The sequence below is a fragment of the Aphelocoma coerulescens genome, unplaced genomic scaffold (assembly GCF_041296385.1).
Source record: "Aphelocoma coerulescens isolate FSJ_1873_10779 unplaced genomic scaffold, UR_Acoe_1.0 HiC_scaffold_63, whole genome shotgun sequence".
Taxonomy (NCBI): Eukaryota; Metazoa; Chordata; class Aves; order Passeriformes; family Corvidae; genus Aphelocoma; species Aphelocoma coerulescens.
The window spans coordinates 1,424,870-1,452,359 of NW_027183981.1; the positions used below are offsets into that span (position 1 = coordinate 1,424,870).

General features: G+C 51.6%; 1 protein-coding gene across 1 annotated transcript; it reads left to right on the top strand.

The window, feature by feature from the left end:
• LOC138102172 (inositol 1,4,5-trisphosphate receptor-interacting protein-like 1) lies at positions 1–23,087 on the top strand. Its single transcript, XM_068999910.1, has 3 exons — positions 1–90; positions 6,231–6,342; positions 15,927–23,087. Exon 3 carries the CDS (start codon positions 19,876–19,878, stop codon positions 21,784–21,786), a length of 1,911 nt encoding a protein of 636 aa, XP_068856011.1. The 5' UTR covers positions 1–90; positions 6,231–6,342; positions 15,927–19,875; the 3' UTR covers positions 21,787–23,087.
• The last annotated feature ends 4,403 nt before the right edge of the window (positions 23,088–27,490 follow it).

Here is a 27,490-nt window from a genome sequence, read left to right on the forward strand (position 1 = left end):
GTCACGGCTGCCTCTGGTGGGGACTTCCCTGGCTGCCTGTCCTGCGTCTCTTCCACCCCAGCACCCTCCGGCCACTCCTCAGTGCCTCAGGTGGGACATGGGACATCCAATGGGTCCCCAGGGCCACCCACGGGTGTCACCACAGCTGGCACAGAGACCTGGCAGTGCCCGGGCAGTGGCCACCAACCCAACCCCACAGGTCCTCAGAGGCGTCACCATGGCCAGGCCAAACGCCACCCTATAGTGGCCACCAATCTGTCCTTGAGGTTCCCCAAGACCACCCAAAGGTGTCACCATGTCCAGCCTCTGGTTGCCCCCCATGTAGTGGCCATGGGTGCTGGGAGAGGGTGCCCACCCCGGGGTCCCCACCTGAGGGTTATGGGTGCAGACAGGGGGGCCCCACCCCCAGTGTCCCCACCCAGGGGACCTGATGCCACCCCAGTGAACCCCTGCCCACCCCGTCTCTGTCCCCCACAGCCTTTGTGGCTCCCAAGGACGAACTTTTCTACAGCTTCCTCAAGCCCTGGCTGGGTGAGTGGGGGGGGGGGGGGGGGGTTGGGGTGGGGACACCACCCCTGGCTGCCCCCCGAATGGAGCTGGGTGTCACAGGGGTGGGGACAGCACCCCTGAGTGCCTCCCCAGATGGATCCGGGTGTGTAACAGGGGCAGTGGGGGACGTGAGAGACCCCCTGGGTGCCCGCAGGATGGATCTGGGTGTCTCACAGGGGTCAGGGGCAGCGGGGGACAGGGACAGCCCCCCTGGGTGCCCCTGGTGGGTACAGATGTCACAGGGGAGGAGACAGCAGGTTTTGGGGGCAGAATCCCTGGGTACCCCCGGTGGATCCGGGTGTGTCACACAGGACAGGGCACCGGGGGACAGGGACAACCCCTCTGGGTGCCCCCAGGATGGATCTGGGTGTGTCACAGGGGTCAGGGGCAGCAGGGGACAGGGACAACCCCCGTGGGTGCCCCTGGCGGACCCCGGTGTCCCCCCCCAGGGGAGGGGCTGCTGCTGAGCCGCGGGCAGCGCTGGGCGCGGCACCGGCGACTCCTGACGCCCGCCTTCCACGGGGACTGTGCTTCGGAATTACCTGGGAATCTTCAACCAGAGCACCCGCGTGCTGCTCGTGAGAGATCCGAGATGCGCACGAGTCCCCATTCGCACCCCAAATCCTGACCTCAACCCCAAGTCCTGAACTCTGACGTGCATCCCAAACCCTGAGTCCTGCACCCAAAACTCTGTCCTGTACCCACTGCTGCACCCTGAGTCCTGTCCTGCACCCCGAGTCTTGTCCTGTACCCCAAATCCTCTACTGTCCCATACCCCAAACCCAAACCTGCCCTCAAACCCCAACCCCACCCCTCGCTCATCACCCCATCCCTGTCCCACACCCCCACTCCAACTCTGCCCCCTGTCCCACCCCCAATGCCCCCCCCGGTCCCCATCCCTTGTCCCTGTCCCTGTCCCCTCCCTGTTCCCTCCCTGATGCAGTCCATCCCCGCAGGCCAAGTGGGGGGTGGCAACAGTGGCAGCCGGCGGGGGGCCGGTGGGGTTGGAGGTGCTGCAGCCCCTGAGCCTCCTCACCCTGGTCACACTCCAGAAGTGCATCTTCAGCCACGAAAGCCACTGCCAGGAGTGGCCTCACAATACCCCTGTGGCAGTTTAGTCCACCTCAGTTGGTTCTTTTTCCCTGTCTTTGGATCTTCCCATTCAAAGGCAAAAATATTTTGGCTTTCCTCTGCCAGTGGGCAGGCCCAAAAGGCATCTTTAAGATCCACCACACTAAACCACTGATGTTGAGGTGGAACTTTGCTTAAAAGAGTGTAGGGATTAGGAACCATAGGGTAGCAGGCCCGTGTTCTTTTGTTTACTTCTCTTAAATCTTGCACTAATCTGTAATTTCCATCAGATTTCTTTACTGGGAGAATAGGGGTATTATGAGGGGATTTACAAGGTTCTAGTGTCCCATCCTTTATTAATTCTTCTATCACTGGTTTTAAGCCTTTTCTCCCTTCTAAAGATATAGGGTACTGATGTACACGAATGGGACATTCTTCTTTTTCAATTGTGACCCTTATGGGGTCAATATCTAGTCCATCTCTATTCCCTTCCCCAGCCCAAACCTCTTTGTTAATTTTGCTTTCATCTTCTTGGCTAAGTTTTAACACTTTGGCCGTCATTTTCCCTTCTTCTGGTATGACTCCAATCCCCAGTTGGATTTGTAAATCCCTTCCCAATAAATTGCTGCCAGCCCCAGGAACTAACAAAACATCCCCTATCCCTATTTTTGTTTCCCCTTCAATAACCACATCTTTAATGACAGGGACCTTAAATCCTTTCCCCTTTGCTCCTGTTACTTTTACCATATCATTACTTACATCACACCCTTTTGGAATATTCATCACACAAGTCCTTTCTGCCCCAGTGTCAACTGTAAATTCTAATACTTCCTCTTGGGGGCCTTCTTTTAAAGTTATCAAAGGCTCCAGATGGTATTTATCCCCCAAAAAACAGAGCCCATGACTTCCCTATTTTTCTTCTGTGTGTGTTTCTTGAAATATTTTCAGATCCCTCCTCAGGTGGGGGCATTCTCTTTGATATGCCCTTCTTCCTTGCAATAAAAACAGGCATCCCTGGGTTGTTCTTGGAACCTTAATTGTGCTGAGGTTTTATTTTTCTCTTTTCCACCATTTCTGAATCTGGAATGTTTAGGAGTGTTACCTGAGGGCTTTAGATTTTTTTTGGAAGGTACTCTCTTGCATAGTGGCTATCATGATCTTTGCTTCCACTTTGGCTTTTTCTTCATCCCTCCGGACATATATCTTTTGAGCTTCCCTTACTAGGTCTTGTAATGGTTTCTCATACCAGTCTTCTATTTTTTCCAATTTTTTTCTAATATCTGGCCAGGCATGAGTGACAAAGTTAACTCTTAGCAGGGCTTGCCCTGCTAGGGACTCCGGGTCTATCCCAGAATATTGTTTCATATTCTTTTGGAGCCTCTCCAGCCACTCAGTCAGGGTTTCTTCCTTCCCTTGCTGCCCCTCAAAGGCCTTTCTGACATTTTGTCCTCGGGGTGCCCCCTCTTTTATTACCTTGATTATCAAATTACGATAGTCATTCATATGTCCCCTCCCAGCTTCATCATTTTGGTTCCAGTTAGGAGGTGTAATGGGCATTTTCTGATCCCCGGGTGGACCTTGTTGGTTTTCTCTTTCCCAAATTTTTATTCCAGCAATTCTAATCATTTCTCTTTCTTCTTGGGAGAATATTATTTTCATTATTGATTGCATTTCTTCCCAAGTGAAAATGTTGGGACCTAAGAACTGGTCCAACTGCTCAGCTGTACCTATGGGGTCTTCTAATAATCCTTTCTTTTTTGAAATTCCTAACCTCTGTAGAGGTTAGAGGAGCATTTACAAAGCCTGTTCCCCCTCCTCCCATAGGTACTTCTCTTAATGGAAATAAATGAATTTCTCGGCTTCCCTCTGTTTGTTTAGCAATGGAGGGCTTGTTGGGCTGCCTCTGAGCCTTAATGGCACCTCCTGTATTCTGGTATGGTGCTCCTTCGTTAAGAAGAGGGTTGATTCGGGAAGAAAGCACCGAACTGCCCTGGGGAGGAGGGGCAGATTCAAAGTCTGGCGCTGAAGCTGAATATTCTGTGGTGCAGAGGGTGGGGGTGGGGTATGGCAGTGAAGCCAGATATTCCGGAGCACAGGAGGCGGGCACCGGGGCTAAAGCCGGGTTTCTCAAGGCAGGAGAGGTGGGGGCTGAAGCCGGGACGTGTGACCTTTCCCTTGATTCAATTGAGGGTGCTGGGATTCCCGAGATATATGGGAAGGGTGGGATCCCCGGCATGGGCGGGGGCAGGGCTCCCCCCCAGCTCCATTGGGGCGGGAGGGCTGCCGGGGGAAAGGCCCCCGGTGCGGGCGGAGGGGGGGCTGGCGGGGGAAAGCCCCGGAGCCAGGGGGAGGAGGGCAGCTTCTGGTGCTGGCGGCGGAGGCAATACTTCTAAAGGGTCTCAGCCTTTTTTCTCTTCTGTTTGCTTTTCCTCTGCGGTTTCTGAAATTTTAAAGACTTTGGTTCCCAGAGGTTTTGTAATTCCTGTCCAGCAAGAAGCATATTCTCTCTCCTCAGGGTGAGATGGCTCTTTTGAATTTACAAATACATTGAGAGCCTGGCAAATCCATGCCTCATCACACCCATATTTTGGCCAGTACACATGATCGGATCTGATTTCCTTTTTTACCCACTCTTTCATGCAGAATTGAATCATTTTTACTTTATCTTTTCCTTTTGTAGAAGGATCAGTTTCCCAGTTTGCGAGTTTGACCCCGAGGGGACTGTCTTGGGGTATATCTTCTGGCACCCTTTTATAGTTTGAACTTAATTTACTAGGTTGTTGCCCCATTTTTCAAGGAGTTCTCTATTACTCAAAATACCAATTTATCCCTCCCTTTGAAATACTAATTCATTCCTTTAAAACACTAATCTTCACTGCTGTAAAATACTACCCACCTTTTCACAGTACAAAAAACCAAAAAAAATTTAGCCCACCTTCCCCAAAAACAAAGTTAACTTCTAATTACACAGTTTTTCATTCACACATTCACTCTTTTTAATATTTGTTCACTCACTCATTCCTACTCACAACAGAATAATAAGGTACCTCTTTCAAGTCACTTGTTAGTATCCACCCATGGGTATGATATAATCCTTAGGATTGTGGGTGCTCTTGGATTTCCCTCAACCCAGCATTGCTAGCATCCAAACCCCCAACTTCTCTTGGGGTACTTTTAGGCCCTGGGTGCTCTTGGAGTTTTCCTCAACCCAGCATATGGGGGGGGGGGGGGGTAGCTCCCACTTTGCAACCCCTTCCCTGGGACCCCGTCCCAGTCACCCCGGGAGATTCTTTCACTCCTCTTATCTCTCACTTCGTCTCCTCGCTGGCCGCTGTTCTCGTGAACAAGACGGAACCGCAGCACTCAGAGACTGCCACACTCGCTTCGCAGATCTGGGGGCAACCAGCCCGCGTCTCATTCACACACACTCATCTCCCGTAACCACCCCCTTTTTCTTTGGACAATACTTACCAGTCCTGTTTCTTTTCCAGTGTCTGTGGGATTTTTGTCGAGAGCGCTCTCTTTCATTTGCTTTATTTTTGTGTCTTTCTTGTCCTCCGGGTGTTGCCCTGCTTCCACCAAATCACGCCAGAGGATGCTAAGCAAGGTTCCTGCCAACTTGGGCAGGAGGCGCCTTAGCCTTGCTTCTTGAATCCTCCCACGCTTTTCAGAGGCGAGGTGTAGCTCCGGGACGAGCCCCCAGTTGTGAAAAACGAGGTTCACTCTCCTGTGAGAATTTAAAGAGTTTAATATAAAGACAATAAGAGACACATAAAATAAAGCAAAGGGGTAATGGCCGAGTGCCTTGGCGCTCTGCCAAGAGCACACCTGATGCCAGAGGTGAGTCCTTTTTATACCACTTTTACTGTCTGTTCTTCATTCATATTCAAACTTTTCCCGGAGCTGTTCTGCATGGCCACTCCTTGGTTCCGCCTTTTTAGAGCATGCATAGTCTTCTGCCTTGTGGTTTTATTTCTCTTGATTCTTGGGGTTGGGCCCGCTAGGTAAGAGTTGATGGTAGGGTGGATCTCTTAATTCTCCAGACAGTCAGGGCTGATTGCAGCTTTGGCCTCTTTGCCCCCCAGGCAGAGCGGTGATAACGGGTCTCAGACTCTCCTGGCCACCTGTTCTCTGGGCGGAGCAGCCTTTGGGCCCTTTTGTTCCCTGGACAAAGTGTTGATTAGCAGCTCCTTGGGCCTCATCCTCTGTTCCCTTGGAGGGTATCTTACTTGCTCACACTTGCTAACATTCTTGCTAAAAAGAGAGAAAACTACATCCACACAGCAAATGCAAAAAAGCATTTCTAACATTATATAATATCTACCTTTATACTTTGTGAGAAGCCAATATAATATATGTTTATAACACCTGTGATGACACAGGATGTCAGCATGGAGGGCCTGTGATCAGGTGTGATCTCATGGCTTGTGGTGGTGCATTCCCCTTCCCTCCCATTTTTCAGCCTCCCCATGATCTGAGAAATGCTGGTTAGGCCTCGGCCTTGACAAACTGCAGCTTGGCTGAGCTACTCTTGAGCTTATCAAAAACAATGTGCACTCCCAGCAACTGGTGCTGTCTAACATGTTCCTGGTTTTTTTTTATTTTAACAGCCTTGGAAACTTTGTTTGTGCCTGAATGGTAAACACTGCGTGCAGGTGTGCATGTCCTCTCTGGAATGTGGGAGAGGGGCTGCTCTCCTGGATCTTTAAGTGCTTTACAACTGTAAGTAACTTATGCTTGTAAGTAAAGTTACTATAGAGGTATGGTGAATCCTGTATGGGTCCTGTTCTGAGGTGTCTGGTTTGAGTTCAGTTCTAGGTTAAGTGTTGTTTAAGTTGAAGTATGGTTGAGTCTAAAAGCTTTTCAGTGTTATTCCACTGCTAAATGGTTAAGTTTAACTTATAAGTTTAAATGTTGCTACCTTTTAGTTAAGTGAAGTGCTATTGAGCCTTTGGGCCATGTTCTTTTTATCCTTACTCTTTATAGCATCTTGACAAAGACATGCACACACTCACACACATGCACAGATGATTTTCATGGTATTTCATTTTGGATTGACTGACTCTGGATTTTGTTTGTTGCTTTTCCTCGCTGTGCCTTAACCGTTGTGTCAGTAGTAGAGTGAAGCTTGTCAAGGAACCTTGTCCTGCTGTGGCTTTGATATGAAATCTTTCTTTCCTGATTTCCTGATACCTTTCCCATGATTCTTTAAGTGATGTTAAAGTTCCTGTGCCATCCCATCTCTTTAGCAGCATGGAGAGGCCGGGATGTCCCCACGGAGGCCCTGTGGCAGCACGAGTCCTCATGGTTCTTTTGCAGCCTTTGAGACCCCTGGGATGTCCCCATGGAGCCCCTGTGAGTCCTGTGACATCCCAGCTGTTTGGCAACATGGAACCTCCTGGACTGTCTCCGGGGGCCAAGTGTGAGTGCCTGTGACATCAGTGCTCTCCGGCAGCAGCAGAGAGCCCTCTGGAATGTCACTGTAGATGGCCTGTGAGTTCCTGTGACATCGTGGCTCCTTAGCAGCGTGGAGATTGCTGGGATGTTACCCTGGAGGCCCTGGGATTGCCCTTCCCCTGCCTGTTCCTTAGGAACATAGAGAGCCCTGGGATGTCCCCATGGAACCCCGGGGAGTGCAGTTGCCAAAAGGGCTCCTTAGCACCTAGAGACACCTCTGGTTTTGCCACGGAGTCACTGTGAGTGGCCCTGCCCTCAGATGTCTTTGGAAGATGAAAGAGCCCCAGGATGACATGGGATGTCAGCATGGAGGGCCTGTGAGCAGAGAAAGCGGCAGATCGCAAGTGGGGCCAGGATGAAACCTTGTTGTGACTAAAGGCCACCCCAGGGGTGCCAAAGGAGCCCCCCTGGAGCTGTGCTGGGCCGCAGCAGCGGTGAGCAGCAAAGTCCCTGTGAGTGGGGCCCCTGTGAGCCGGGAACTCTCCCCTTGGCTGCTCTCGGGGGATCCCTGAAGGACGACGGCTCCTGTTGGCCGACACCCCCACTCCTGGAGGCCTCGGCCTTTTCCCTTTGGTGAGAAGATGCCAAGGCATCTGCAGGGAGTATTTCAGTGCCTTGGAGGGGAATTTTTCACAGGTACCTTGTGCAGGCTCTTTGTGTGCTTGTGTGTGTGCAGGTGTGCATGTGCTCTCTGGAAGGCGGGAGAGGAGCTGCTCCCCTGGACACTGAAGTGCTTTAGGTTTGTCCCGAGGTCAGGCCTGTAAGTTGCTCTTGTGCTGTGGTAAAGCCTGTGTGGGTCCTTTGCTGAGGTGCTGGGTTTCAGGTCAGTTCTAAGTGTTGTGTAGTTGAAGTACGGTGTTGCTCCTCCGCTAAATTGTAATTTGAACTTAGGTTACCAAGTGAAATGTTGCTAAGTTGAAATGCTATCAAGTGAAATGCTATCAAGCCTCTTGGCCACATTCTTTTTTATCCTTACCCTTTCTATTCCTTTCACACACACACACACACACACACACACACACAGAGACAGATAAAATTTTCACTTTCTTTCAGTTTGGGTTGAGTGGCTTTGGATTTTTGTTTGTTGCTTTTCCTCGCTGTGCCTTAACCATTGTGTAAGTAGTAGAGTGAGGCTTGTTATGCTGTCACTTTTATAATGAACCTTTTTTTACCCATACCTTTGCCAGTGATTCTTTAAGCAATCTCAAACACTCCTTGGTAACTTGTCTCTTTAGCAGCCCAAAAAGCCTTGAGAAGTCGCCGTGGGGCCTATTTGCCTCTCTTTGACCTCTCTGCTTTGGAGCAGGATGGCGCCAAATGTGATGTCACCATGCAGTCCCTATGACTGTGGGTGGCTGCAGGGATCTTTAGGAGCCCAGAGGGCTCTGGGAGTGCAGGTGAACTCAGGGCTCTTTAGAAGCCTGTAGCCCTGTGGGACTGAGGATGGAAGCCCTGGGAGTGCCTTTGAGCCAAGGGCTCTTTAGCAGTCTGGAGACCACTGGCAGCTGTAGCAGGATGCTTTGGGCTGGCTACTTTGCCTTGGAATGTGTTCCAGGAACTTGGACAATGTCCTATTTACAAAGCTCTCAGTGTGGATTGAGAGGGGGCACCATGTGTTGTTTTGGTGTTCAGTTTTCTTAAAACTGCTTGTCTTAGGTTGCAATGTAAGATGTAAGCAAAAGGATGTATTGTATCACCATCTGTTAAAACCAGGTGGGGCAGTGTTCTTTATCTCTTCCATGACACATCCCTGATAACTCCCTCCAGGGCATATGTTCTGTTAATGGGCCATCAAGGCCACACTGCATGACTCATAAAATTACATCAGCCCATTGGGAGATCCTCCGCCCAGGGGGAGGAGCCAAGCATTCCTACCTGGATGTAATCTGAGGTTTGGAGCACCACAGCCAGCCTTTCCTAGTGGATTCCCAGAGCACAGGAGCTACATAACCACCACTGGCCCTTCGGAGGAAGGCCAGACCCTTCTACAGGATCACCGCTTCAACAGAACCACATCTATCACTTCAGGAGGACTGCAGCCACCATTGAATCGGACTGCTCCCACCACCCTGACGGACAGGGCATCAGGTTGTGTCCTGACTCTGTCAGTGTTTCTGCACTATTGCATTTATTTTAATTTTCCTATTCAATTGCAGTTCTGACTTGGAGTCTCTCACTGGTTTGCTTTCAAACTAGTACATGGGGGTAGAGGAAGATCTCTCACCTAAACACAACATGGGAAAGAACAGCTGCCTCCTGGTGGTCAGAGAGAACGGCAGCGGAAGAAACGATGAGGAATCAAAGGATGGCACAGCAAGAACGTCCCCACGCGGACCAGCAAACAGCACGGATTCGGCCCCGGAGGACATCCTGACGGTGACAATTCCCGACCAAAATCCATCCTGTCCATGCTGTGGCACCCGGGCGGACCGTGTGTTGGACTTGATTGAACACCTGAAGAGAGCCCACATGAAAAGAAAGATCTGTATTCGGTGTGCCGGCTGCGGTAAGGAAAGTCTGAACCATCACAGTATTGCTTGTCACTATCCCAAATGCAGGGGAGCCACAAAAACGGCTCCAGCAGGGGAGTGGATCTGTGAGGTATGTGGAAGGGATTTTTTGACAAAGATTGGCCTGGGACAACACGAAAGACATGCTCATCCTGTTATCAGGAGCCAGAAGAGGATTGCTGCATCCCGCCCCAAGGGCACCTCTGCCCGAGGAGCCCACAAACGAGTGTGGACAAAAGAGGAGGAACAGCTTCTGATTCAACTGGAGGTACAGTTTGGGGCAGACAAACACATCAATAAATTAATCGCAGCCCACATTCCTTCAAAAACACCTAAGCAAATAAGTGACAAAAGGAGGCTGTTACACAAGGGACCAGCTGTGGGCAGGGGAAAAGAGCCAGAGATGACTCATCAATCAGAAGATGATGAGGAGCAGCTGGGGAACATGGACCCCAGCAGGAGCAATTAATACTGGAGAGTGTGACATGCAGCCTCATTCACAGTCATTGTTTGTAGATGCCACACACAAAACTTTTACATTTAAAGATGTTAAGATGCCAGTATTTTGTTTTAGAGGAATCTCCTTCTGTTCCAGGGCCATGACATAATTCTAACAAATGACACAAACACATCAAATGTTATCCTTAGGATCTCTAAGCAGGAGGGACTTGACTTCTCTACACTGATGGGAAAGGTTTCACAGTAATTTGTAGAACCAGAGACTTACGGAATCATGGAATGCTTTGGCTTGGGAGGGACCTTAAAGCCCATGCAGTGCCACCCCCTTCCATGGGCAAGGAAACCTTCCACTAGCCCAGGCTGCTCCAAGCCCCATCCAGCCTGGCCTTGGACACTTCCAGGGATCCAGGGGCATCCACAGCTTCTCTGGGCACCCTGTGCCAGGGCCTCACCACCCTCACAGGGAGCAATTCCTTCCTAATAGCCCATCTAAACCCTCCTAAATTGCAATAGTCAGCATCATTTCCTCTTGGAATTTCCCAGTTTAAATTGGAGCTATGTGAGCCTTTCAGCCCCTTTTGAAACTGGATTCCAACAGCTCATCTCTGGAGTTTTTTCCTTTGCCTCCTGAACCATGTGACTTCTCCTGTGTTTATATTGCTCTGCAATATAAAGGGGCAAATGATGGCATTCTTAACTATGCTGAAAGGGAAATCAATTTCCCAACGAGTCCAGAATTTTCACATCGCACTTATCCTAAACTTAGTGCTGCACACGTCACGTGTGCAACAGCCTCTGCATTTTTCGGTGAGCCCTCTCTCCTGATTTTAGAAGGGAATTCTCTGGTGAGTGTGAAATTATCAGAGTTAAGAGAAACAAAGAAAATTATGCTCTTGGATTTGTTTGGAACATTTTCCACAATTCTTTACAACTTGTAATCATTTATAAATAAATTTTACCCTGCAGTGATATGCCTTCTACAATTTAACAGCTGTGCATGATGTGAAAACACACTTTTTTAAAGCTGTAGCAAATCCACTGATTTCACTCTCCAGCCTGAGGAGAGTGTGGGCAGCGGGAGGAGTTGGTTTCATTTGTCTTTGTTTCTTAACCTGCACGCCTGTTTTAACTGAGAAGCAATGACTTTTCCTCAGTGGAGTCTGCCTGCCTGGGATGTGGGGGAGCGAGGTGGGGCTGGGCTGGCAGTGGGTGGGCACAGCCTGAGCTCCTGGGGTGTCAGGCTCCCTGTGGTAGCAAGACACTGTCTTAGAACCTATAAATCCATTTAATCTAGCCCTGAATGACTAAGCAGCACCCCTTTGGAGTTAAGACATGGCTGGGAATTTATCCCAGTGCCGCTGTGACCCTCCTTATTTTCCTTCTAATGCAAGCCCAGGGAGTCCAGCCTGTGAAAACCACTCTGTAACAGAAACAACCATGTTCTGCCAATGTCCTGCAGGAAGGTGGGAATGGGAAACAGGAATCTGCCCGCTGTGCTTTGCCTCAAGCACCTGTAACTACACCTGTGCCCATAAAAGCAGCAGGCAGTGAGGTGAAATATTCCTAAGCATGTAAAGACTGACTCCCTTAGCCAGTGCCACTGTTAAGTCAAGCTTACAGTATCAGTTGATATAACTTCAGAGCTGGCCCTAAGAGCATCCTGACCAGAGTCACATCTAAACCCAGCTTCAGCCCAGACTTCACAGCAATTCACAGCATTTCAGCAGTTTGTACCTTTTATGTGATGAACCAGTGGTGGTATTCTTAGGTAAAAGGTACCAAAGGAAAAGGCACACTTGAAAGGCTTTTCAGTGTTTTGCTGATAATCACTTGGGAAAGGAAACCATTTGAATGCAACTAAAGCCTAAGAGACACTGAAATACTCCAGCCCTTCATGGGTATTTGGTCTCCAAGACTGGAGCAGGGCTGGTCCAAGCTCAAACTCTCAGAAATGCGCCTGTTGTGGACCTTGAGTCCTCATCACCGGCTGGTGATTTACACATAGGCTCCCTCAGGCCCAGGCAGAGAGGTGAAGGCACTGGCACTAGACAAGTGTCCCTTCTTAACACCATGCCTTCCCTGTGGCTTGTGTGGGGAAGCCTGTGCTGAGGGGTGCCTTGGAACAGGACTTCTCCTGTTTACAACACCTGTCAATCACCAGCAATGCCATGGGCTGCATGGGCATAAACAGGAGAAGGATGTCTCCTAAAGTGTGCCCTGGAAGTGTCTGCAGGGGATCTCTTATGAAAAGCTGATGAGATAGAGAGAGATAGAAATCTCTAAGGTATCTAAAGGGTTTCCGGATAACTTTAAAAATCAGGCATGACAATGAGCCTGGAAGTCTCCTGGAAGCTTATTTACTCAGTGCTTCATAGGTAGCTGTTGTGATTTACTGTGAGGAAATCATGCAGTGCTTGACATCCCATTTTATTTGCAGCTGAATTTATAAGCACAAGCGGCCCAGAGCAGCTTTGGTCCTCATTCATTGAGCAGGATGACTTTGGTCACTTCCAGTTTCTACAGCATCTTTGTCAAAGCCGAGCCAGTTGTGCTTTCGTCTTTGCTGGTGTTCATTTGAATTTCCACAGGTATTTTACGGCAGATTTTCCCTGACAATTCTGACAATTATTCTTGCTGGAAGGAGACTAAGGAATACGTCTCTAGATTCCCTGCTGGGTGTTCATATAGAATCACTCCAGGGGAACAACAGGCACCATGCAAGGTGCTTTTACTCCAAGGAAAGCCGTCCAAGCTACTTGATGGCTGATCCCTCATTTAAACTGACGATAAACTGTGGAAATAACTTAAATGATGATGCTGTCCCTTGCATTAGAAGTACATATGAGGTGTATATTTTGCTCTTGCTGCAGTGGGCTTGTGACTTCTGAGAGTCCAGGAGCAGTAGTTTGTCCTGAAGAAATAAACAGGCCCTGGCAGTATTTCCCTGGGGATTTGTGCCATGAAATGAGGAATTTGATGTCTGTGTAGCCACAGAAATACGGAAGCTCACACTATGCTGCAGTGCAGGAGGACACAAGTGTGGCCTGGAAGCTGAGCCTTTCCCTGGTGGCATGCAGCCAAGCCAAGGAGCAGCCAAGCAGCAGTTCCAGGTGGCCAAAAGGGGCTCCTGGCCAAGAGTGATACCACATTTTAACTGCTGTGGGGAAAGGACTTTTTAGTTGGGGACTATTCCATATGTCTCCCCAAAAACCATCCAGCCTTTCCCTGTTTGTCAGCAGGCACCTCACCTTTGCAGGCCTAGTTTCCTCCTTTAGAAAAAGGATGCATTGAGAAGGTTGACTTGCTTGCATGCATTTCCTGTGGCTCCACTTCAGGCCCAGAAATTCTTCAAATGAATGGATCTGCTTGCTCTTGGAGCTGAAATGCCCATTTTGCTGCCTGTAGTCTTTGTAAAAACCCCCTCTGACACAAAAGCCAGTCCTTGGCAGGAGTGGGCCTGGCCAGGTGGCCTTGTTTGTCACCTGCCTGTCAGGGCTGCAGCTGCATCAGAAACCAAATGATTCTGCTCTTAAACCCTAGAGTAACAGGTATTGAATGGCCAGGCCATAGAACCGGAGCTTACAGGGTGAACCTACGGTAAATGTCAGCTGGGCATGGAGTTCTGAACAGCAATCTGTGCTATCCAACCCTTTGCAAGTGAACATATGGAGATTGATCAGAGATGCAGGGATTGCTTTCATGGCAGTGTTTAGAGGGTGAACAAATCAGGCCACTTTTAAACTTGAAACCCAAATTGTGCTAAATCCATTCATTAGCAGAGAACTTGATAGCAATGGTTAGATCCCAGGCCAAGAGGGCCAATGACATCCTAGCCTGGATCAAAAGTAGTGTGGCCAGCAGGGCCAGGGAAGTGATCACCCCCATGTGTTGGGCACTGCTGAGGTCCATTGAATTCCATGTCCAGTTCTGGGTCTCTGGCGGCCAGAGAGGCCTGGAGGGGCTGGAGCATGTCCAGGGAAGGGAACGGGGCTGAGGAAGGGTCTGGGGCCCCAGGAGCAGCTGAGGGAGCTGCAGGGGCTCAGCCTGGATTTCTCCAGGAGGTTTAGGGGGCACCTTCTGGCTCTCCACAACTCCCTGACCGGAGGGGGCAGCCAGCTGGGGGTCCCCGGGGCTCTGCTCCCGGGGAACAAGGCACAGGATGAGAGGAAAGGGCCTCAAGCTGTTACAGGGGAGGCTCGGGTTGGCCATCAGGATGGATTTCTTGCTGGAAAGGTTGGTCAGGCATTGGCAGGGGCTGCCCAGGGAGCTTTCGGAGTCCCCATGCCTGGAGGTGTGCAAGGAAGGCCTGGACGTGGCACTCAGGGCTCTGGGCTGGGTGACACGGTGGGGGTCGGGCACAGCTTGGACTCGATAATCTCAGAGATCTTTTCCAGCCTTAGGGATTCTGTGACTCTGTGAGTCCATGATTTAACACTGTCCCTACACATGCAGAGCTGTTGATCTTTAACTCTGATGTTCTACAGCATCTGTGGCTATAAAATACCACACACACCTGGTCAGCAGGGATGGCCGTGGTCTGTGGAAATCAGTGCTGAGGGGTTTATGCTGCTTTCCCCTTCCCCGCAGGGGGTTTTTATCTCCTCTCTGTGCTGCTGTTCTTGGGCTTTGGATTTGAGAGTGATCTTTGTTGAGCAGGATGTCCTGCCTACTCACACTTTGAGTGTCACACTGCTCAGACACTCCAAGGCCCTTGCACCTTGTGCCACGTGGTGCCATGCCAGTGTCCCCAAAGCCTCAGACGCTGTGTTCATGATGCCCATTGAAAAGGCTTCTATTTCAATGGAATGGAAGCTACTCTTAATTCCATCCCAATTATGCACTTCTCCTTTAGGAATGTTTCAGGCTGCTGCTTTTGGCACAGCTATGGCATCTTCTGGTTTGTTTCTCTGAGCCTTGCACAGCCATTGCTGCTGGGACATTGCTGGAATCGAGTCAGTTGGAAAGAGGTGTATTGCCACTGCTGTTCCAAGGCCAGTTCTGACCTCAGGTGAGCCTGCTGTGCTCAAATAGAGGTAGGCAGGACCTCTGTGCAGACCTTAGTCCCAGAAAGAACCCAAACATCAAATGGATCTAAAAGACTCTAAGAAGTGGGGAAAGACCCAAGGGGTTTTGCTCTATCGATCTCATTCTCCTTTTAAAGAGAAGTAGCTTTTCTTCATGAAATGCAGCTCATTTGTCCCTCATTGCCATCTTGTTTTCCCACAAGTTGGCTGCTGGTCCATGCGGCCAGTGGAAGGGGACTTTCCAGAAAGATGAATACTGGGTTTTCAGGCCTTCCAGGAGCCCTTTCTGCATTTAGTTCCCAAGGTTTCCAGTTTCCATGGAACTTACTTTGACTGTCAGTTTCTGGATACTTGCTATCAAGCAGAACCTTTGCATGTGATGGTTGCATTCCAGTGTTGATCCCTTAAAAGTCTCTGTGCAATAAAGCAACCTGGTAGTAACTTCCTCCCTCCCACAGCTGCAAAATGAAGTAAATTCCAGCCACATTTCCACTTTCAAGGACGCAGAACATAAGAGGACAAGTGGCAAAATTCTAAATGTGCTGCTTAATCAAAGTGTGGTTTTCTGTGAGCAAGCCTGGGATTTGGTGAGGCCTGGCAGGTGTTTTATGGGCTCTGGTGTTCCCAGAGGTTCAGAGGAGCGCTGCCTGGACCAGGTTTTAACCACGTTTTAAGCAGGTACTGAGAAGATGGTGCACTGGGATGCTGGAATCAATCCATTCCAGCTTTACATCATCTGTTTAAGGGATTTTACACCGTCAGCTGGTGCTGCTGAAGCTCTGCCTGTGTCACTGTGGCTTTTTTGTTTTGAAGGTTTCCTTGCACTCTTTAGCCCTTGTGACGTTCATTTTTCCAGGTGGCTGACACAGCCTGCCCAGCCAGATGGAGCCAGCTGGGATTAGAGCTTCACCCTGTGCACACTGCAGCACCCTCAGGCTCAGGAAAGCGCGAGAAGAAAGCACAGCTCAGGTGACACAAGCTGGCCTGGGGTTCTTCCCCGAGAAAAGTGAAATGGGCCTCACAAAAGCCTCATTTCTCAGGAGCACAGATGAAAGCAGCAGAATGCTTTCTGCCTGAACTTTCACTAATACAGTGCCCAGGAAAAGAAACCTGGTGGCTGGCAGGGAAGTCCCGGAGACAGGCATTGTCTGTGGAGTTGAGAATTTCCCGGGGATGCCAGGAGAATGTGTTGCAAGACAGAGGCCTGAGGAATGGCTATCCCTAAAAATGCAAGTGTACTTAAAGCTTTAAAAATGACTTTCCAAAGCCGTATTTTACATTTTCTCTGGATATAATCCAGTTATACCCTACAGGATCCATTTGATCACTTATTATTTATTTCAATAGATGGCTTTTTTGGGCTGTGAATTGCATATAGAAATCACTTCTTTTGGTCTTGGAGAAACCATACAGACCTCTTTTTCTTTCTTATTTAGTGTCTGTCACGATGCTACAGAAATACTCTGAAAAGGCTGAGAAATGTTTGTGGCACTGAAAGATGATTTGTGCAGAACAGAAGGGGTGGTGCTCGGCCTGGAAGCACCAGTCCTGGTGTCCTATCCAGATGCTTAATGCCCAAGGAGTCCTGGAAGGGTCCCGAGGCAGGAATTTGTGACCCTGATGGTTTTCATGTACCCCCACTCTGCCCATGGGCCCAGGAGTCCCCTTTCAGCCAGCCCAGGCCCGTGCTCTTGCTGCTCCTCGTCTTCCCTGTGCTGCTCCTGGACGGGCCCTTTGCATGAGCTGAGACACAGGACTAGGTTGTCTTCCTCCCCACTGTCATTCCTGGAGCAGATGCCCAGGGCCAGCATTTACTGTCTCTACCTAAGAAGTGTACGTGGGGATTTTTGCTATGAAATCTGGATGTCCTCCACTCCACTTTTCTTTTCTCAGCAGGAAGAAAGGGAATGTCCCTGCTTCTTAGACCAGTGCCATTTCTTTCAAAGGATTCTCACCAACTCTTTCCCCATTTCATGGTTCTGTTTCTTTTACTCCCTGTTCCACCTGAGTTTATCAGTTTCAGTAGACAAGGACCAAATAGACAGAGAGTAATCAAAGTGCAAAACAAAGCAGAAGGATTGAGAATGGAGAGCTAGCTCAACAATTTAAGAATAAATCTCTGCAGGTTTTCCATGTGTTTTCCACAAACAGGCTGCTTTTGCAGCCTACAATCGCTGCAAACGTTCAGGAGGGACAAGAGTAGAAAGCCAAAACCTTATCCTAAATCTCTCCCACTCCCCCCTCACATGTGATGGAGGGAGGCAGGGAGGGAGGGACGGAGGGAGGAAAGGAAAGGAAGGAAGGAAGGTAGGGAAGGTAGGGAAGGTAGGGAAGGCAGGCAGGAAGGCAGGCAGGAGGGCAGGCAGGAAGGCAGGCAGGAAGGCAGGCAGGCAGGCAGGAAGGAAGGAAGGAAGGAAGGGCAATTGTAGCGACGTGCCCTTGCTGTCAACAGTACCAGGTACCATCTTTGGGCACAGGGGTAAACCCCCACGGCCTCAGCAGCTGCCAATTGTGGCAGACAGATGTCACCCTTGTCCCCCAGTTTGGGAGACTGAAATACGTCCATTTGTCAGTAGACACTTTCTCTGGAGCCATCTTTGCATCTGCCCTGCGGGAGAAAAGGCAACAGACGTGATAAAACACTTTCTCCTTGCCTTTTCCACCCTGGGAGTGCCCAAAGAAGTGACAACGGACAACGGTCCTGCCTATGTTTCTAATAATTTGCAAGATTTCTTTAGTCAGTGGGGCACCCAGCACACCACAGGCATACCTCACTCCCCCACAGGACAGTCTATTGTTGAAAGGACCCACCAAACTCTCCAGAGGGTCCTTGACCAACAAGGCGGAGGTGCAGAGGTTGATTCTCCCATTGTGAGACTCTGCAAAGCTCTCTTTACCATCAATTTCTTAAACCACTCCTTCTCAGAACCCACCCCTCCCCCAGTGTTCCGACACTTTACCAATGCCACACAGGCCAAATTAAAGGAACAGCCGCCAGTGCTGGTCAAGGATCCAGAGAGCTGTCAAATTCGGGGACCCTTTCCCCACCTGGGGGAGGGGATATGCTTGTGTTTCCACACCAGCAGGTTTGAAATGGGTGCTGGGAAAGAATATCAAGCCCTACCTTGGACCACTGACAACAGCCCCCGAAGACACAAGAAAAAACACAGATAACCCTGACCCTGAAGCAGACAAAGACGAGACTAGTGCCGCCTGGAGGCGACGGCGACGCCAAGTGACAAGCCACGTGAACATCTAATTTGGGGCCCCTCCAGACTGTTTCAGTTTAAAATCCCCCTGAACCCCCCTGACCTTCCCTCATGGTTTCCCTGCCCGAATAAACCCTTCCCCTTCCTATACCCTGTACCTACCTTCTTTTTTGAAGAGGGGGGATGGAAAAGGGAAATTGATAAAGGGAGAATGAACATTTCCAGTTTCAGGTATTCTCGAGTGACTCGACCTTTCAATAATCTTGCCATGATCCTTAACATCCTTGTTTGAGACCCTTACAGAGACATCGGCCCCAACTCCCCCATGGAACCCGGCACCTGTCACCCTGCCGTCTCCTAGATGTCCCTAACCTGAGCAAGTACCCAGAGACGCTGCTGTGGCTGCGGATGCTGTGGCTGATGAGAGCATGGAAATAGCAGCCTCGGTAGCCCAGAAAGGTCCACCACATCCAGCACCGTCAAAAAGGAACTCGGGAATTGTTGGGACATTGGGAACTCGGGGGAGGGGTTGCTTCCCTCCTGAGGCTTTGGGGGTGTTTCTGGTTGTTCTGCCATCCATTCGTTGTTTCCAATACCGCCACAACCCTGGATGCTCACTGCTAAAATCAAAATCCACTTTCCCCGCTCACAGAAAGGGGAAGAATGGTTCCCACCTTAGTTAGTTGCAAGTAATTGGGGGAGGCCTCCTTTTAAAGTAAATTAGGGGGAGATGTAGCAGGGGCTCAGTGCACGTCACACCCCTCAAGTTTCCCTAAAAGTGGTCTCTCCTAACAACACTGTGCTAGAAAGCTCTCCCTTTGTCTAGATTCTGCTGGTCACTGGCCCTCTCCCCCCTCCCATCCCTTTCCCCATTGGCCCCTGTTCTGTCATTCAACCTTGCCTCTGCCCCCTAGCCCTCAGACTATTGCTATTGGATGCTCTGCCCGCCTTTGGGAGTTTTTGGGATCAAACTGGCACGGGCTTTTGATTTGGTGTTCTTTTTGCCTCTGCCTCCCTTCGGGTGTGTTGCCACTAAAGGCCTCGGAATTGCATGCAGAGAACCCCTCTCACCCCTCTGTCTCTGGTTCATGCACAGACTGTGTGTGTGAGCGGGTGGATACTCCTCCTAAACCATAGTGAAGGTACAGAGGCCCTTTAGAGGGACCACACCCATGGAGCCACTAGGGTCAGGTCTTCCACTCCACTGCAAATTGTGTCAGCAAAAGAGCTTCTCAAGCTGCAGCTATAACCCTTCTGGAAGGTTCTCACAGAAACCACACCTGGAGTTCTTTGCCTACCTGACCTGCAGTCCTGTCTGCACTTTGTGTGTGTCCAGCCTTTGATTGCTTCAGGCTACACTGAGTGCCTGAGCTGGGCTGGAGACAAAGGGTGCTGCTGGCCTGGCTGTGCTGTGCTGTGCCCCCTGTGACATCCCGGGCGACGTGTCACAATGGGGGCAGCTCTAAAAGGCCCCAGCAGGTAACGCTGGCCCTGTATTGCTTGGGCAAGCGGTGAGTGCACACGTGGCGGGGAGGCTGGGCTGGGGACGAGGGCCGGGGCGGAAACGCTGCACCCGAGGCTGGCTTGTCCCCCTGCATGCAGGGACAGCCCCTCATGGGAGAGCCTGGGGCAGGGCACGGTGCCACTGCTGCTGGGGCAGCGGGACAGGCCTTGCTGCCTGCCAGCTGTCTGGGGCCCTGTCCTTCCTGGCCCCAGATGCCTGTGACTGCCGTCCCTGCTGCCCCCAGTGGCAGCTGCCTCCCTCCCCAGCCCACTCAAGGCCTTCTCTCCATCCTCCTGCAGACCATGGGTCACTGGCTGTTCTGGCTCTTGCTCTTGCAAAGCCTTATCCCGTACCCGCAGCCCGCAGGAGATGCTTTGGATGAGGCGAGGCGTCTGAGCATGGAGGTGCATGCGATGCACCAGGAAGTGGAGAGGATTCTTCTGGAGCGGGAGGTGGAGCAGCTTATGCTGAGGCAGAGTGGAGGGGCCTGGGGAGACCTGCCGTGGTCTGCCTTGCAGCACTGGCAGGTCTGGGAATTTGCTGGGCTCCTGCTCCTTCTCTTGGCCCTATGGTTTATCTGGCGGAAAAGGAGCCTGAGGAGAGAGGAACGTGAAGAAGAAAATGATGGTGCAAATGAAGAGGAAGTCAGAAATGCGGATGCAAACCAAGAAGAAGATGTTGGAAATGAAGAAGAAGAAGAAGCCAATGATGCCAATCGGGAGGAAGACAACAATGATGATGGCAATGTACAGCAAGTCGGCAATGTTGCTGCAAATGAAGAAGACGATGTTGGAAATGAAGTTGTCCGTGAGGCTGCAAATGCAGAAAACAACAATGATGCTGCAAATGGAGTCCAAGAAGAAGAGGACGAGGGTGAAGATAACTTCGGAAGGATTGCAATGGAGCGCATCCAGTGGCCTGTAGAGGACCTGCAGGAAGGCTGTGAGTGGACAACCAACCTGATGGACAATTTTGCCATTTACTTTGGCCACGTCTTGTCCAACAGTTTCTACCCGGTGCTGCAACGAGCCATCGGGGTGGGCAGTGCCTTCGAAGGTTGGAGTCCCCGTGAGCAGGATGTTGTGTACCGTGTGCTGGTACCCATGAATCCTCCCCGAGGCCACTCCTTCCAGCTGGAGCTGGACACTGCAGGGCAGAGGCGCGGGAGGAACTTCCGTGTCCGCGTGCAGCTGGAGTGCACCTGCAGCAGGGAGCAGCAGGGTGAGAAGATGCTGTGCTTCCTGCACCAGCCCCAGGAGGAGCTGCGGAGCAATCAGCATGCCAGCCTCCTACACACCCTGTGCACCGGCTCCTACCTCGACGTGCAGAAAACTGCCCGCTGGTTCTACCAACTGGTGAGAGCAATCTGGCCAGCTTTGCCTCAGTCCCACAATTGGCATTTAGTGCTGCTGCCCTCCAGACGCTCCTGCCAATTCCAGGCGAGCAACGGCGCAGCAAGCTTCCGCATTGAGGTGCTGTTTGGGGTGCGGCAAGGCGACTCAGACATCTTTGTGAGCAGCCAGCCGAGGGAGGCCTGCACGCCAAGCACAACATGGCCTGAGAGCTACGCCGTGGCAGAGATGAAGTTCTTCAAGTCCATCGCCAGGCAGGCCCCCCCTGACAGCTTGCACCTCAAATGCCTGCAGTTCTTCAGCCGTCTGCAGCTGGGCTCAGGCTTTTCCACCTACACCATCAAGACCATTGTCATGCACCTCCTGTCCATCATCCCCGTGTCACGGTGGCGCAGGAGAGATTTTGTCAGGCGACTGGTGGATATCAGCGAGGGCCTGCGCTTCTGCGTGCAAGTGAGATGCCTCAACCACTTCATCGTGGGCAACCGGAGCCTTCCTGGGGAGATCAGGTTGCCCCCAGAGGTGCAGATGGCCGAGATGTGCAATCTCTTCCACCACCTGGTGATGGATCCCGTTGCCCACTCCCAGGCGATGAGTGAGTACGTGGATCTGCGAAAGCGGTTCACACGAACCCTGAACGATGAGCACTGAAAGAGCTTCTCCTGCTTAGAGCTGTGCTTGTGGGGCCGGCAGCTGGCGGCAGAGAAGCCCCTCATTGTACAGGGGAAAAGAAGGAACAGTGTGGGACACAGAGAGGGAAGGGAAAATGCTGTGCAGCAGCACTCTGCCAGCAGCAGCAGCAGCAGCAGCAGCGGTGTCATCTCAACAGTCTCCTCAGCACTGCATGCACGGATGACCGGGTTGGCTACACAGATCAGGGACCACGCAAGAGGAAATACTCTGATTCCATTTTGTGTTCTCTGGGCTCTGTGGGCACAATCTGCTCCCTGGGCTGCAGCTGACGCTGACCGGAGCGTGCAGAATGTGGGGAGGGCACTGCTCAACAGACAGTGGGAATTGCTGCCACACCTTTCCTCAAGAGCAAAAGAACATTCGGGGAGTCAAAGCTGATGGAGCTGAAGAGGCCGTGCCCAGGGGCCTTGTGAGAGAGACTCCCATTAGCACCAGGACTGCGACTGCCCCCAACTCTTTCTCAGACTCCACTTTCCCTCGGAGAGCTTCACCTTGTGCAAAGATGCAGATCTGCGAATGCCAGAGGAGTTAACGTTTGGAAGGAGCACCGGTGGGATCATCTTGGCCAGGGCTACTCCAGCAGGGTCTTCCCGCTGCGCCTTGCAAAGGATTGCCTTCAGATGGTTCTTGACTATCTGCGCTCAGGGAGACTCCACAACCTCTGGGCAATGTGCTGCAGTGCTCGCTCACTGCGCTGAATGCCAGATGTGCTGCAGAGCTGCTTGAAGTCAGCAGAGAATTGATGGGGCTGCTTGAGAAAAACATCAGCTGGGCCTCTCAGCTCTCTTGCCCCTGGCTGCAGCAAGGCCTAAGCACAGAATGACGTCTGCAGTGAAGCAGAGGCCTCTCGGCCCCATGTTGTTTCCCTGAGGCCCAGAAGAGCACCTGCACCTCTCTAGCACCATCGGCCTCACTGCCCTTCACTGTGCAGAACAAGCTGTCGTACAAATCTGGTCCTTCAAGGAGAAGAGGATGTGTGCAAAGACTCCGGCCCAGGTCCCACGGCCTTTCCCGCCTCCTCAGCAGGTGCAGGGCCATGGCAAGGTTGATTCTACCTCCTCGTATCATTTCCATCTCCAAAACAAGTCACCCAGATCCGCACTGAGCCCTACTTGCATATGACCTTTGCCGCTCCTGAGGATTCGCACCAAGAGAGCGCCTGCCTTATGTGCACGGCCAAAGCCACCAAAGCCTAGCTGTAACCAGCAATTGTTCCCGGCCTTTGGCAAGGGCCAAAACTTAGAGGAGGAAAGAAGTGGGAATGTGGGACAGAAAAAGGAAACAGAAACAGGGAACAAAAGACCAAGGGGAACAATCAGCGCTGCTTGCCCGCCATCAGCCAATGGACGGTGTCTCTCCATTTCCCCAGAAGGGACACCTTTGGGTCTGACTGTGTCGGAGCTGGCCAAAAACTGTGACTATATAAGAATCTAGATTTTTATTTCATAGATGTATATAGATCATCTATACATAGTGGATACTCTAAAGTTTATTAATGATCATATATAATAGTATAGTATAATCAAACAAAACAATACACTAATCTAAATAATAGAAAAGATACCAAATACGTCATTATTCTATGATAAAATAGAATGAAAATGATCAAATGATCATCTAGATAAAATATGCTACAAAATATTTAGAAAGAGTTGAGTAGGTAATTAGGTTTAAATAATAACAATATAGCACATATTTAGTGTCACTATCTGTTGTGACACATAATATTGCTCTCAGTGCATTTATGTCTGGAAAGATTTTAAGAAAATAGATCCATTTATGACATGCCTATGATAGATTACCTCGATGATATTATTTTTATGCACAAGTCAAGCCTTGTATAGTGTCGCTCTCTGCTGGGACATCTACTCATGCTCTACAGTTAGTGCATTTATGAGTGGAAGGCCAGAAGCTGCTTTGTCCTTGCTTCAATAAACGACAATATTCCAGAATCTGGAGCGTGCAAGACTTGATTGATCTCAGCCAGACCCAGAGCATTGGTAAATCTCAGGCGCTGGCAATCTGGGCTCGTGAACAGTCTCCTTGAACTCAGCCCAACTTAGCATGCTGAAGCGGTTCTAAGCAGAAATGAAGGCCAGCTGCCCCGGGATCCTGTGATCACAGAATCACAGAAGGCCTTGGCTTGGGAGGCTCCTTGAAAATCGTCTTGTTGCGAGCCTGCTGCCAAGGGCAGGGACACCTCCCACTAGGCCAGGTTGCTCTGAGCCCCGGCCAAGCTGGCCTGGAACACTGCCAGCCATGGGGCAGCCACAGCTTCTGTGGGCAGCGTGGGCCAGGGCCTCGCCAGCCTCCGAGCCCAGAATTTCTTGCACATCTCCAGCCTAAGCCCACCCTCTGTCAGTGGCAAGCCACTGCCCCTGGGGCTGTGCCTCCAGGCCCTTGGGAACAGCCCCTCTGCAGGTCTCGGCTGGGCCTCGTGCAGGGACTGAAAGGCCACAGGAAGGTGCCCCCGGAGAAGCCCTTGGAGAGCACTGGGGCCACGAGTGCCACCATCAGGGCAGCAGGCAGGGCCTGGCGCGGCCAGCGGGGCCAAAGGGCACAGGGCACAGGGCGCTGAGGCCCTGCCAGCCGGAGCTGGCGGCTCCGCTGTGCGGCCGGCAGAGAGCCGTGGGAGATGCGTGCAGCAGCAAGGACACAGGGCTTCTTGATGGGTCAGAAAGCAGAGAAGAGCTTGAGAATGGTCTCTGAAGGATTAGGGCCTCTCCCTGTGCGGAAAAAATTCACAACACCCGAGGTTTAGTCTGGAAAAGACACACAGGTGTCCTGTAGTCTTATTGGAATAAAGGCAGAGGCCACGGGACATTTCTCATGGCGTGTCTCCAATTGTTGTGGGGCGCAGCCTCCTTTTTGATCCTAATTTCCAGGTGCATCACCCTCTTCCTTCCCCCATTGCCTGAGGTACTCGGAAGGTACAGACTTCCCAAGTCGCCGTCTCTATGGCCCCCTCTAATATGCACCCTCTGGTTTCTTTATATACAGATCTAGAACCAAACACTATTCTTAACTCTCTTAAGCCTTTGTTCTTCTTCTCTAAGTTCAGGAATTTCACACGGCCTTGGCTGAGCAACAGTGCGTGCCAATCAGTAACATTTTCTAGAAGGGAGAACTTCTTTTGTGCCTTCCCTATCTGTGAGTTCCTGGCCCTATGGACAAGCAGATTCACGCTATCTGTGTGTCAAGACACATTTCTCTTATTCCTTTCATCCCCCTCCAAAAAGGTAGCGAGATCAAGAGCTCAACTGAAGTGCTTCCTCGCCACTTTGTGCAGCATGGCCAACAAAGTGCAGCAGCTGGGAGTGGTTGCAGGTCGGGAAAAGCGGGACATGGTTGCCATGCCAGAGCCATGGTGGGATGAGTCCCACACTGGAGCACTGTTGCTGATGGCTAGAAAGCCTTCAGAAGGGACAGGCAAGGGAGGAGAGGCGCTGGGGTTGGTGTCTGTGTAAGGGAGGATTCCAACTGTCTCGAGCTTCATGCTGGTGCTGATGGGGTTGAGTATTCATGGGCGAAGGCCAACAAGGCAGATTTCGTGGAGGGGCTCTGGTATAAAGCAGGCAGGCAGCGTGAAGAGGCAGGCAAGATATTCCCTGAGTAGCTGGGAGAAATGTCAGCATCACTCACCCTTGCTCTCTTTGGAGAGTTCAGTGGAGCAGCTGTAAGTTTCCTGGAGTCTTGGGATGAGTTTTGGGCCCCTCCCATCAAGCAAGACCTTGAGAGGCTGGAGTGTGTGCAGAGAAGAGAAGGGAAGGGAAGGGAGCTGGGGAAGAGGCTGGAGAAGAAGTCTGATGAGCAGGGGCTGAGGGAGCTGCAGGGGCTGACACTGGAGAAGAGCAGGATCAGACAGGAACCTTCTCACTGCCTGCAACTCCCAGACAGGAGGGTGGAGCTAGTGCAGGTCAGGCTCTGCTCCCAAGGGACAGGAGAAGAAGAAATGGCCTCAAGTTGTGCCAGGAGTGCTTTACATTGGGTATTAGGGCAAAGGGTCTCCTCTGAAAGGGTTGTCAAGCACTGGCACAGGCCACCCATGGAATTGAGGCGATTGCCATGCCTGCAGGGACTTAAGGAATGTGTGGATGTGGCACCTGGGGATGTGCTCTGATGTTGAAGCAGTCCAGTAGAAAAGGGAGAAAATCCAAAATTCCAGGGAAGGAAAAAAAATCATCTCTCTGTCTCCGGAGAAAAAGAAGCTGAACCACTGGCCAAAAGCTGACTGGAAAGCAGCAAGCTGGGTGCTTCCTCACTCCCCTGCCGCAGCTGGAAAAAAAAATCCCTATCTCTGTGTGACCTTGAACAAGCTGCAAACTGCTTTGAAAAAGTTTTGCTGTTTTTCCTTCTCCCTCTCAGGCTCAGTTTAAAGGCATAGAAAGGCACAAAAATTAATTTCTGGGCATAGGGCAGCGATATGGGATACACATCATAAAATCATCCGAAGACAAGCTGCTCGGTCTCTGGGGGGACCCAGCAGAGCCCGTGTCTCCTTCTCGGTCTGTGTGTCACCCCCTGTCCAGGGTGTCTCCCCTAGCCGGTCCACAGTGTCCCCGTGTCCCCCTTGGTCCGCTGTCACGCCCTGTCCCGTTGTCACCCCCCCTATTACCCCCCACCCGATCCCCAGTACCCCCCCGTCCCCATCTCCCCTCTGTCCCATCCCGTTCCGATTCCTGGTGCCCCTTTCCCTGTGTCCCCCTGACCCGGACCCCCCTCACCCCGGTGTCACCCCCCCCACCCAGTCTCCGGTGCCTCCTGTTCCTGTGTCGTGGTCCCATTCCCATCGCAGCTCCTGATCCCAGTCCCGTTCCAGATCCCTGTTCCCATTCCCAGTCCCGTTCCCATTCCTTATCCCACATTTCCGCTCCCATTCCCCCATTCTCTATCCCACATTCCCGTTCCCCCATTCCTTATCCCATATTACCACTCCCATCCCCCCATCCCCTTTCTCATCCACATTCCTGCTCCCGTTGCCCCGTTCCCTACCCCACATTCCCGCTCCTGTTCCCTACCCTACATTCCTGCTCCCGTTCCCTACCCCCCACTCCCGTTCCCATTCCCACTCCCGTTCCCGTTCCCACTCCCGTTCCCGTTCCCGTTCCCACTCCCGTTCCCGTTCCCACTCCCGTTCCCGTTCCCACTCCCGTTCCCATTCCCACTCCCGTTCCCACTCCCGTTCCCGTTCCCACTCCCGCTCCCGTTCCCACTCCCGCTCCCGTTCCCACTCCCGTTCCCACTCCCGCTCCCGTTCCCACTCCCGTTCCCACTCCCACTCCCGTTCCCGTTCCCACTCCCGTTCCCGTTCCCGTTCCCACTCCCGTTCCCACTCCCGTTCCCGTTCCCACTCCCGTTCCCGTTCCCGTTCCCGTTCCCACTCCCGTTCCCGTTCCCACTCCCGTTCCCGTTCCCACTCCCGTTCCCACTCCCGTTCCCGTTCCCACTCCCGTTCCCGTTCCCGTTCCCACTCCCGTTCCCACTCCCGTTCCCGTTCCCACTCCCGTTCCCGTTCCCACTCCCGTTCCCTGCTCACCGGACACCGCCCCCGCCCGGGCTTCGGCCGCGGTCTCACGTAGCCGAACCCCACCGCTCTGGCTCCACCAATCACCGCGCGCGACCGCTCTCTTATTTGCATGGCCACGCCCCCACACGGCCCGAG

Excerpts from the sequence above, each read along its gene's own strand:
- LOC138102172 (XM_068999910.1), top strand. The coding sequence starts at position 19,876 with ATGCAGGGACAGCCCCTCATGGGAGAGCCTGGGGCAGGGCACGGTGCC.